The 12662-nt window shown below is 38.8% G+C and overlaps 1 protein-coding gene across 1 annotated transcript; it reads left to right on the top strand.

Annotated features, from left to right (window-relative positions):
• Positions 1–1189: 1189 nt before the first annotated feature.
• Positions 1190–2215, top strand: LOC150080323 (uncharacterized). Its single transcript, XM_090380682.1, has one exon. The coding sequence runs from the start codon at positions 1190–1192 to the stop codon at positions 2213–2215; it is 1026 nt and encodes a 341-aa protein (XP_090236808.1).
• Positions 2216–12662: the final 10447 nt, after the last annotated feature.

Here is a 12662-nt window from a genome sequence, read left to right as displayed (position 1 = left end):
TTAAAAGAATGCAACTTGCTGTGTATGTATTAATTTAGTTCCAGTAAAACTATCATGCTAATATCTAAACACCTGGACTGTTTTCGCCTTAACTTCTGCTCATTGATTCCTCGCTTTGAAACAGGCTTCTCTCTCTCTAACAAATGTTTAGCTTACAACAGATTCAATTACTGAAGCAGTACCACAGCTTTAAAGCAATTAGTACTGATGTTATCACACTACAGAAGTATAGATAGACAATGAGAGACACGAATTTATGGAGAAGAGTTGAGCTCGTACAGCTATTTCATTAGAGAGCGGCTGGGCACTTAGTACCACACTCAAAAAACAAAAGCTCACCTTACTTTATACAATGCCCTAACAAAATATTAGAAAAACATACCAAACAGCACGAAGGTTCACCTTTAGAGCGAATGACAGCTGCAAATCTAAGTGAGAAGGTTCGACTAGTTGCGCACAAGCATCCCTGGTGATGCTATTCCACTCCTTAGATCCCCTAGGTTCGTTGATTGAGGCTTTTTTCGGATACATCTTTCCGATGACTGTACAGATTCTCAATGGGATCATAACCGGCAAATGTACAGACCACGCCAGACACTTCATGTTGTTGAAGTGCTCTGCGTACCATTCCTGTACATTTCTCATCCAGTGGGTTGTGGCATTATCTGCCCAGGTATAATGTTTGCATTATACAATGGTACTGTGATCCAAAGAAACAAAAAGATGAAACATTCTTTTACTATTTGAAAAATAATCTTCAAGTAGTCAAATGCTGTTTATCCTCCAGGTGACAGAGTTCACTAGAATAACGAGAGGGCCCATTGCATATCAGGAAACAGTTCCGACACAAGAACGCCACAAGGTAGGATTTGTACATTGCAAATAAATTGGTCTGTTCCGCTCACACAGAAGTTACTTAAGAATTGCCATCTAGCTGCGTAGACCCATTGTTCTGAGTTCTTTGCTCACTGTGATGGTAGAAATGGGTTCCTGTCGTCCGGTGTTGAAAACTGGCGATTATCTGCAATTCTGCCATTCGAATTTTGTGTAATTTTTACTTCTAAAATTACTGTTAACTCAACAATGCTTTTCAGTATCATTTATTCTACTATTACTCATTGGACTAGACGCAATAATAAGCTTCAACAAAAAAGATTATGAAAGGTACGCTGCGCACCTAATCCAGTCAATGGATGGAATTGCAAGCTGCGCAGTTTCTTCTTTACCGGAAGAAATTAGCTCAGCTCTTAATAATATTCTAAATTCGTCCGATAGCAGGGAACAGCAATCAAGCTATGATGAAAGACATAATATGCGAGCAGTTTTGGATTTATATTGCAAGTGGAGGATGGAAACACATAGACAATTTGTGGACAGTGAATATAGATGTCTGATTTACACCGCTGCTAAAGTATGCTTTTGGAAGGACATTAATGATATGACACTTGTTGGAGAAGTTTTGATGTGTCTGTATGACTGCGATCTGCTACAAGGAATTTGCGAACAAGAGCTGATATATCCCGAACAGATACACCCGTTATGGACGTGGTCCCAAATAGACGTTGCCAGCAGTGGAACCATGCCGAACTCGCCGACTATCTATTTCACCCGCGCTGCTAATGAAAATAGAATGGAATTTGGTCTTGGTGAACGATTTATTGATGTAATCAGCCGAGATATCTCTAATCCGTTTTTGTACAGCATCGTTAGGGTTAAACCCGAATTAATGCTGCGATTACTGAGGCTCGGAGGGAACTTCAATCCAACTCGATTTAAGGCTATTTCGGTCAGCGTGGAAATCCGAATATGTTATCTGATCTTGCTCTGCCTACAAGAGCTTCTGCTCAGTCAGGGATCCAAAACAGATGAGGAAGAGCAACGTTACCACCAAGGAAGGATCTTGTGCATTCGTCTTCTTCTCCGTGTTGCTCCTCAGTTGACAATAGGATCTCTGCAATCGGTGATCTGTCGTCACTTCTTGTGGTGGCGGAAGATCATCCGGAGCTGGGACCTCTCTGCGAGACAACTTCTTGACATGACAATTAAGTGGTCGCCCTTGCTGAAACAGAGATGCTTGAATCCATCCGAGCTCCGCCATCTATGCAGGTGTGTTATTAGGCGCGTTCTTTATGAAAATTGGCAGCTTCCTGGTGGTGTTCAGAAACTTCCTCTTCATCTGTTTCTCCTGAGATATATCGATCTTCAAGAAGATTAAAGGACTACAAGTCCGCTCCCGATTGCACCCATAATCCGAAATTATACACTGCACTAGAGTTCATATTGTGATAAAAATATTTATTTGTTGGTTTGTAGTCTTAATTCACGTGAAGTTTACATTATGTGTATATTGTACATTTTCGTGTTTAATTCGGTAAAATAAGCTATTGACAATGTCCAGAAACTGATTAATGACGCGAACATTCTGCAGTTTCTAAGATCATTAATATAATTATAGTACATATTAATGTGGTCTTATTTACAATATAATCTTCGAGATTGTTCAGGCCTGTTTCGACCTCTCGTTTCCGAACACTCGGCTACGTCAAACAGAAGGATCACTTGTATTCTTTTGTAGATTGTCGAAATACGTACCCGTTTATTGATTCTTCTGTCTATCCTCAAGCAAAACATGCAACGAAAAACAAAAAAAAAAAAAAGAACATTCCTGTACTAGCCAAAAAATAATAAAATCTCTCTCTCTCTCTTTTATATAAAATCTCTGCACTTTCTACTGTTGCAATTTGGCGTGGATAGTTAGAGCAGAAATTAATCTACAATAATCCTGAAATGGAAAACCAGTGGAATGTTTTGATATATTTTATTAATTAGTGAAACAGGTTATTTTTATTTTTACTTTTATCTTCTGAATCTGATCTACCACCAGTTCTATCTTGCCTATCCTTTCTAAATGCGTTTTATACACCAGAGTGTGGCACTACGTTTCAATTAACCGTATTATGTCAGCATTAGTTGTACTAACCAGAAGTTCAAAAGTTCAACCTACAAGGAGTTCAAATTGGTTCGTTTTATTGACAACACACTCTTGACCTTACTGTAGATAGAATAAGTATTTCGGTATAGTTTGTCACCCTGGTACATTCCTAGAAGTTATTTTAGTTTGCTTCCCTTTCGATTTTAAAAATATTAATTTCAAACACATTAATCTAACAGTGGTCGTAATATATTCAGTAGGTGAATACTGTTCCCCATGCAGATCAATTGACCTTCACTAGGACTGAAAACCACACGCGATAAAACTTTTCTACTAAGCCTCGATACATTTTTTGAAGCTTTAGTCTTGCACATACCCAATAGATTTATGATGCAACTCATGCTGTGCATAGGAGTAGCTGTTTGAACGTGTTTAGGAAGACCTGTCCAGTACATTATTCCACGCTTCTCGCCCAAGGAAACGGGAGGAGGGAAGAGTGATTTGTGAATATTACTGGAGATCGTGACGTCGTTTTTAAGGAGTGAAGTCCTTCGCGAACACCAGCGAATTCAAAGTAGTCTCAAAGAATACTTTGGGATGATCGCATCGAACGTGCTACCGACTATCAAGACGTTATATGAGAATTATCACACTTGTATCTGCCAAAGGTCACTCCTATTGCTAGCACGATCCAATAACAAACTAGATTCGGATGGTAATTGTGCCCTGAGCGTGTTAGATACTGAAATTGAGGTTGATATCACAGGTAGCTTGTTTCATAAGTGGCTGTTGGATATCCAGTAGTCAATAACAATAACCAATAAAATTGCTGCTCCAGTTCTGTGTCAGTTACAACTCACTAATTCCACACTGTGTTGTAAAATTGAACTGGTTTTTCTGGAGCAGCTAATCTTTATTTATGGCCAATCAAATCAGCAAATTCTCCAACTACTTTCTGGTACCGGAAAATCAAACTTCACAGGACTGACCTAACAAGGGCAGACAGTAATTATCTCTAATCATATATTCCGAGCATAAATACCTCTTTCAATAAATTATATGTGTTTTTATTTAACTTAGAAATACAATAAACCAATATGTTCGCAAGAATCTAGAATGATTGATATTCCCGCTTCATGGAAATACTCCTAACCACCGACTTATGTCACATGTACACATTATTCCCTTTCTCTTCAAGGGATTCTACGAAATGAGAATTCGCAGAATCCTCAGAAATATGTAGCGCTGCTCTAGAACAGGGACATTGTAAATTGACAAAAACTAGCAAGACTACTTCTTTAGTATTTTCCAATGACATCTGATCGTGTCAATGAGGGGATGATTTTGGCGACGTCCAGACCAACAGGGTACATTCCCTTTAAAATTAGTATCATCGTACCCTTGATAGGCGACATTTTGCATAAAATAACACGGTCGATCCATTAATCACTTTTTTTTTAGCTTTCTATAAACGTGCGGTGTACAAAACGATATAGCTGATATTAGAAAATAATTAAGAAAATTTGAATTACAAAATTTTCTTATTGCAACTTTGTAATTAAAAAAAAAATTCCACTAATGGATTCTGGCGATGCCTCTAACACCCTCGATGTAAAGTGGAAGTGAACAAAAACTAACTTATATTTTGGAAGAGGTGAAGATTAAAGGTGGCGCTAATTGTCTAAGCAATTGTAATTCCATCTGACACAAATTAAATTAAATTACCGATTGCTTTTTCAATGCCGAGAAAAAACGGGACTGATGACCTCGATCCAACAGTCAGATTCATTGAATGGTTACTTTTCGCTTGGACTGATCTGGTTGAGCGAATTTTCGTTCCAGTATAATTAAAAGCATTCCCAAAGTTGTGTACGTTGATGCAAATGCAAAATTTCAAAGTCCTATTAACATAACGAAGTATGTGAAATCTATTAAACTTTTATTTATTATCGAATGGAATTTTATGTTAATGTCTTTGGTGACGTCCAACAGTCCAAGTTTCTGTTTCCCGTCCCCTTCCCTCCGGTACCTTAACGACATCCTGACAGCACGTGCTTGAGTAGGGATTACGCTGCGGAAGCTTCTGTCGACACCCCAATGTCATTCGCTTCGCAAGAAAGATGGGCATCCATTTTTTGGGGATGAGAGTGATAGAGACGCCGATAAAATAATGAGTTATGGGAAGCAGATGAAAGTAATCAAGTAGCGTCCGGTACATCGGCTTCGTTATTAAGGTGTGATGGAATGAATTGATGATTATTGTCACCTGCTAGCATAAGCTGATGTGTTAGATTCTTGTCTCGTAAATAAATACTTCCCAGCCTTCTTTTCAGGTTAAGAAAACCACACACTGGCGGATGGCTCGGAGCTGCCCATCTCCTGTTTGTTACCTTTCGGGATAAATACTGACTGAGCAATTTATTAGATTAGTAATGGCCTATTGAACCTGGTGTTTAATCTAGCGCTGGAAATGTATCTGGGCAGGATACACTGTCAAATGTGTCGATTGACAGAGGAAAATGAGACTGATGTCCCTTTTACGACACAACCGATGATGGCCTCCAGACAGAAAGGCGTCAGAATTCGGAGAAGAGAGGCAAAGATAAGAAACGTGTGATGTCCAGTAGCTTAGTAACACAGAGCCGAGAGATACTGCTTGGAAAATAAAGTTCGTTTTCAAGGTTAGTGAGGCCTATATTATTGATGCTATGAAGTATCAAGAATATAGGCTCAGTCTTCGAGATACTCAATGTTCGTTGCTATGTGTATCTAACTTCCTCGATAATTTCACTCGCTCAGAGATGCAAATAAAAGGAAGGGTTGGTTGGTTTTGTTTTGTGTAAGAAAATCTGGCATGCCGAAAGCATCCGGACTTTCTTATACAGAACGATATATTCACCAAAGTAAAACAGTGCAGCAGAGATTCATATCCAACTTCTGACACGTGCGGTGCTTTCGGCATGCTGGATTTTCTTACACAAAGCGAAACCCACCAACCCTTCCTTTTATTTGCATCTCTGAGCGAGTTTTACCCTAGGAAAAGAACATAATCAGTTCCAGTTCTGCCGCATATTTTCTGCATCAATCTGAATAGCTATTTTTCACTGTAATGAAGTGTCTTCCTATTTCATTAAGTGCTATAAATCACCACCTCCATTGTTAACACAATCGGGCCGCATCCACCAACATCAAGTTATCAATATCTGTTTCTCTGATCGCATCCATCACCGGCTAATAGCAGATAGGAACATATCTACAGCCACAGGTCACTGATCGGAAATTATCGGTTTTCTTCTCTGAGAAACATCATTGTGTTCCTGTTTGGTACACCCCCCCCCACTTCATCCTGTACTGTAGTCCTTATAGTCGATAATCCCCCCTGCCTTCCCCCAAGTCTTCCTCCTCGCGTAACAATTGCACGTACCATTTTACATGCGCGTACCTGCTTGGTAAGCCCTGTTCAAATGCAGGGGCGGATTTTTCGTGATAGCCATGGCAGGTTATTACACACTGCGGAGCTGCATGTTTGAGCAACAAATATCTACGTGTGTGTCGACTCCGATGGTTGCTATCTCGGCAAAGCATTAATTGAGGACGAGCATAGCATCGTGACAGGGCACCAGCATTTGGAATTACAGGCTTGTGAATAAACTTCTGAATTGGTGGGCAGAGTGGCTCGAGACTTTATCCTATTGTTTGATTGCTCGCGATTTGTTTCAGCAACTGCTGGGACGTTTAGGCTTGATACTGACCACTCGTACAGAAAACACCCACAGAGACAACGAAGTTATACGCTGATAAGGGAGGGAGGGACTTGATGATATAAAAAGGAAAATTTGGAAAGTATTGTTCGCTGAAGGCCACGCACTTCTAACTCCATCATAGTTTTAAAGTAATTATTTCGACTACAGGCTGGCAGAAAATCTGCAGACTTGATGAACTCAAGCCTGAATGTATCGCTTTCTGAATGGTTTGCGTTTTGTGAACGGGAGCAGAATCTTGCTGTGTTGTACATCGAACCTTGCTTTATTCAAGGGGTTTCACCGCTTTGATTGTTTTCTTTGAAATAAAAACCCATCCTTGCCCAAGGTTTTCGCAAAACAGTTAAATATATCATGGCGTCCATGCAATTTATCCATAAAATATACTAACACCTGATGGCCTTGATTAACAAAACGATGGAGTCGCTGCTTGCAGCTGTCAGGGGTAGTTAGTTACTCAGGTCATTCGCAAAATGAAAAGAGGTTAACACCCAGAAACCGTCGTGGTCTAGTATGCAATCTATAACGCCTTTGCAGAGCTGGATTTCTGCCTAGACGAAAATCCAAAACTAGCCCAAAAGCGCAACCCGAAAAAGGGTTATTATAGCGTCAACTGTCAGCGTACTGGTGCGAATTTTCTCCAGAGATTAAATCATACATAGTCAGTCAGTATATCTAGGATAAACTTTCATCCTTGACTATCAGTTTTAATTAGCCACTGCTCTTGGTCGGGAACTTCATCTCTCTGGTCTTTACTTTTTTATCCTTGTAATAGTTAACCCCACAAAGAAACAAGCCAACGACTGATAAGAAATGGTTGCAGCAACTTGGAAAAGAGTCCAGTTGCAGTGATATTGTTATCCCATTCCTTGTTTAATGCACAAAGCTCAGCTGGCTGCCTGCGTGCACTCAGAATCAGGGCATATAAGCCACGTCATTGATAGATCAAAGCTTATTTTTATCTGAATATTCGGCGAATTCGCTTGCGTAACAGTAGTTGTGGAATGGCTTAGTGGAAAAACACGCGAAATAAAAGTACGAAAAATGTAAGCTGGAATTTTGGGTAAATATTAAGGAATTGTGGGCATAAAATCGGAAAAGTAAACAAATACTTTAAGAATTATCCACCAGTAGCACCTTTCCACTCTCTGATGAGCTGGAAATATTATTGAAACTGCTTGTCGGAGGAAGGATACCATGATACTTACTTGCAGTAGTATGTACAATACAAAGATTATTGGTTGTCTCATTGCTTATGAGTCTACCAACGAATCTTTCATCTTTTAATGCTTCGAACTTTGATTTCATATGATGTATCCTGAATATTTCAAAGTCTACGTAAGTCGAGCCATATTACCTCTAGTAATCTATTAGAACCTTTATGGCTACACATACGTACACATGTAAACTCCACATGTGCAATGATGTAAGAAATTCAGCTAAATTGTATTCAGATAGACAGCCTCATGCGTTGATGTTATTCGAACTGATGGCGCTGATGTCACAGATAAGCTTGTTCTAGTAAGTGACACGTGTCAGTTAGCGAGCTCTTACAACGAAGTTATATCTTGGATGCTTCGCAGATACGATGATGTCTTTGTACCGTAGCAGCTTCCATGGAAACTCAAACTTCGAGAAGGTTCTGTCGCATTTGCCATCCCTAACTAAAGTTCGATGCCACGATATTTTCGATTCAATGACGCAAGCGTAGTAGTGAATACATTGCTGTGCAGATCCGATAAGCGCAGTAGGGTAAAAAGATGGACCATCTTACAATTGACAATGAACGTTTTGTTTTTTTAACCCTTTTATTTTTGTTCAGGCTCTTCTGATGAATATAAAAATCTTCGATTAGACCAATAGTTATTTAGAAGAAGAATTTGGTCCAGTCAGATCGAAGAAGCTATTTACTGTCTGTTATGATAGAATTAGAACAACTAAATTAAACTCAATTTATACGCATGATTCGTTCCTTAATAATTGGGTTAACCTAGCATTCTGACTGCTTTCAACGTTGGAGTAAAATTGCTTCCTAGCATGTCCCTGTATTAAAGTTATAATCATCGTAATGACTCTTACCATTTACCAGCAATCGTTTTAATTAAAACATATTTTAATGCAGTCAACTTAAAGATATTTTATTACCAAATTAAAGATATAAGTATACGATCCTGGACAACAATTTATTTAAAAACCGTTTTGATAATAATTATATAAAAGATTAAGAAAATTAAATTAAAGGATACATTTCATATCACGTTTAATTAAGAAACTTTTGGACTACGTACACTCATCTCCCATTGGATTTTACCATTTTTAATGGTAAAAGAGATTACCACAAATTAGTGATATTACCTCAACAAATTCCATCGTATTAGACCAGTAGGTGCTTGAATTTAACCACTAGATAAATACGTTGGTCGTGAGGGCTTAATGGTGGCAAACTCGGCCCCCACTTCCAGGGATTTCTGAAGATAGTTGGAGAAGTCACTATTATTGTCATAAAATCCGTTTATTAGCTGTAAGGCTTGCCCTGAATACAGAGTTCTGGCTAGGAGGACTATAAATTCAGATTACAGTATTCCTGTAACAGAAAATACAAGTACGCAGAGTACTGCACCAGTAACCGGTTATAGTTGCAAAGTATGATATGTCACTAGATTGTTGTAAGTCTTGTCTGCGCAGTGTCTCTCACCAGTTTTTAGAGCATTAATGATCTTGAGCGTGTCGTTGGGGAACATCAGGCCGACGCACACTAGACTTTTCCAAGCGGCTTCTCAGTGGGAGAAGGTCACTTCCGTTGCTTCTTTCCAGTCGCCATGCAGTGGCAACCACATCTGAGATGCTTGGAGAAGAGATTCTCCCCGTAAATGGCTACGCAAAGATACTCAGGTTCCTGTTGTTTCCACGGGGTAGTGCCCAAGCTGGTGTGGAGAATAGCTCATAAGATGGCTAAAGGTCTTCTTCCGACTCTGCTGAACCATCGATGTATTCAGTACTCGGTGCTATAATGTTTGTTCAGGTAAGTTTCTGGTGCAGAGGATCAAATGGACGATGCGTAGAGCGAAATAGGCATGAGACAAACGTGGGTGCAGTTTACGATCACCTTTGGGTGATGGAATCCCGCGAACTCCTTTCTGATGGCCTATAATGCGGCATACATCTTTGCCTTTGTGTGTGAAAAGTGCTCGGAGAAGGATAGGAGATCACCCTACACAGCCTCAGGTCCAGGTGGTGTTCAAGAGATTTAATTCTCGTGCCCTGATGAACAGTGGCACTATTTTGTAATTGACAGTTGGGCTGCTTTACCAGTTGGGTTGTGTTGCTTTGGATTCGAGCTAAAACCACTAAAGCTATGAAGCATCATTGTACTTTTCAAATTGCGTTGTTATATAGTGGGTTTGTTCTGTTTTGTTAGATGAAACCATGCAACCGTTGCTCGAGACCTAATTGGGTCACGGTGTGAAAAATATTAATAAAAAGGAGGTCGCGACACACCATAACAAGTAAAAACAACGTATAACCTGAAACGATGCAAGTTGAAGGGTGGTAGGTTTTGGTTCAGTTATAACAGGGGTCATTGGGTACTCCCGTTAAGAACAGTAACAAAATCTTAATTGATAAGGTGAGGCTGTGCCGATCAATTCACTGGATTGATACTCAAGTCTGTCTCACGTACTGTTCCTGACGTTTGTTTGATCGCTGCGCATAGTCATTATTAGGACAGTTTCAGCTTTTCCAAACTGCAGCAACTTTTAAGGAAGTCATCAGTGAGGGAACAGAAATATTTATTGATATTGACAACGTCGGACGGTAAGTTCAGGGGAGAGTTCGCTAGCTGTGAGGTCCCAGCGGCGTCCTGCGAATGACGAGACATATCCTCTAAAGACCCTGCATGCTACACCTTAAACGGCCTGCCACTGCCACCATCTGATAGGCTTCTACCAATATATCATGCGAATATCTCTTTGCACCTGAGTTCCCTCCCCTTTCCCCTTCTTCCCTGTCGTAATCGCATCCTTTCCCTCTTCTACCGTGTGCGCGCAGCGACCCCTCCCCACGTCAGACGGTTGATAGCTATGGAGATAGGACCGTGATAATGATGGCCGTAGGAATCTTGATGCATCGCTGTTTGACGTGTTCGGTATTAGTGTCTGGCTGAATTATCTAACGGTTATCGTCTTATCACATGACTATCCTACTGCCGCCCACTTCAAGATGAAGTAGCTGCAGAAGCCTAAACCGCAAGCAAAAATGGAAGGGGGGGGATGGTTAACCATTACACGATTAGTTGGCTCTTTCGTAATAGACTCACCCCTCCGAACGACAAGTCAGCAGTTTGTAATAGAACCGCTGGAGCATAATTTCATTAATTACTGATTACAGAGTATACGAGAAATATCTAGGAAAAGCGCCAAGAAGTTCACGAAGAACTTGGATTCAAAGAGTGGTTAGATTACCTTCAAAATATTGCTTCGCTTGTTTGTTTAAAAGCATTATACCATTGGTATCATGAATGTTGCAGTTAGTGGAGTTGTTCAACTGTATGCAATGATCCTTACAAAGGAGGGAACAGCTCTCAATTTTAATTTGCGATTTTTTTCTCACTGAAAACATTATTTGTTTTTATAATTTAAAATAAAACTTGAATTAATCCCTACGTTGATTTGTTTTTAAATGTTCGAAGTCCCTAAAAGCCCCTGCAAAATTGTTGTAATTTGAATTTAGAAAAGTATATCGAAATTAAAATCAAATAAAAAATAAATTATGTTAATATTTAATAAATTTCAAACTAGATTAAAATACCATAAAAATTAAATTAGATTACATTCGAAGAGCCCAACTATTAAACTTTAACAAATATTAAAGTAAAATTCATTATTACTTAACTCTAATAAATCTAATACTTCATTATTAATAATTCTTTATTAATTCACTCTAATAAAATGGTATACAGTATACTGAAGTTTAATATCCTATTAAAATAATAATTAAAATATAATATAAAACGCTAAAATTAGAATAGAAAATATATTAGAATAGAATATATAATAGAATAGAAATTATCCATTTACTTTAAATGGAAAGAATGTTTTAAGAGTTTAAAACTGAAATTTTTCCAAAGTTATTTTTAATAATTAAAGAACTGTGGTCGCCATTTTAATTTAAACAGTGGGCTGACTTGGTCAAAAATTAATAACATTTTTATTCTGCTGTACCAATGAATCAAATTTAAAAATTATTATCTAGTTTTAAATTTCACACAGAACTTATTTTATTTGAAACTGTCATCAGTATTACCAAGTAATAGTCTTTTGAAATCAAAAATAAGCTTGGAAGTATGAAAGTATTAGAGTTTTTTCATCAGTCAAACTTTGTAAAGTGGCCTAGAATAAACATATTTACAAAAATCATGCACACAGATCTATATTTAGTGTTAGTGTCGTTAAATGATGCTAGAAAGCAAGCTTGTAGTGTAGAGTATTAGCCAACACACACACTTCTCTTAAAACTCGTCCATCCCCTCTAATAGTTTATTTAGTTCTTCCTTGAATTTATTCAAACTATCCACTTCTACTCCACCAGAAGGAAGTTTTTTCCGACAATTAACTTACCCGCCGGCTGAAGGTAAATTTCTACACATCTGCCCTGCAACCATCCTTCTTCAGTTTGAATTTCTGCCCCCTCTTGTGTGTGTAGTCTAAACAAGAGAATGAAAGCCATTAGCACTGAGCTTGCTCAATCCACTAAAAGCCTTTACAACACCTCAATCAGATGACTCGCAGATTACTTAATCTGCAAGCGCTGCAATTTGTAGAACTGAAAGCTTTCTTAGTAAGAGTACCCTTTGGTTCTCTTCACCTGCCCTTCTCTGCACCTGTTCCAGCAGATCTACATCCTTCCTAAAATGAGACTTCCAGACTTGTATGCAGTACTCAAGATGTGGCCTGATCATTGCTTTGTACAAT

This window comes from Mastigoproctus giganteus, chromosome 9 (genome assembly GCF_048544385.1).
Source record: "Mastigoproctus giganteus isolate SK-2022 chromosome 9, ASM4854438v1, whole genome shotgun sequence".
Classification (NCBI taxonomy): Eukaryota; Metazoa; Arthropoda; class Arachnida; order Uropygi; family Thelyphonidae; genus Mastigoproctus; species Mastigoproctus giganteus.
This window is presented reverse-complemented; position numbering and strand designations above follow the sequence as displayed.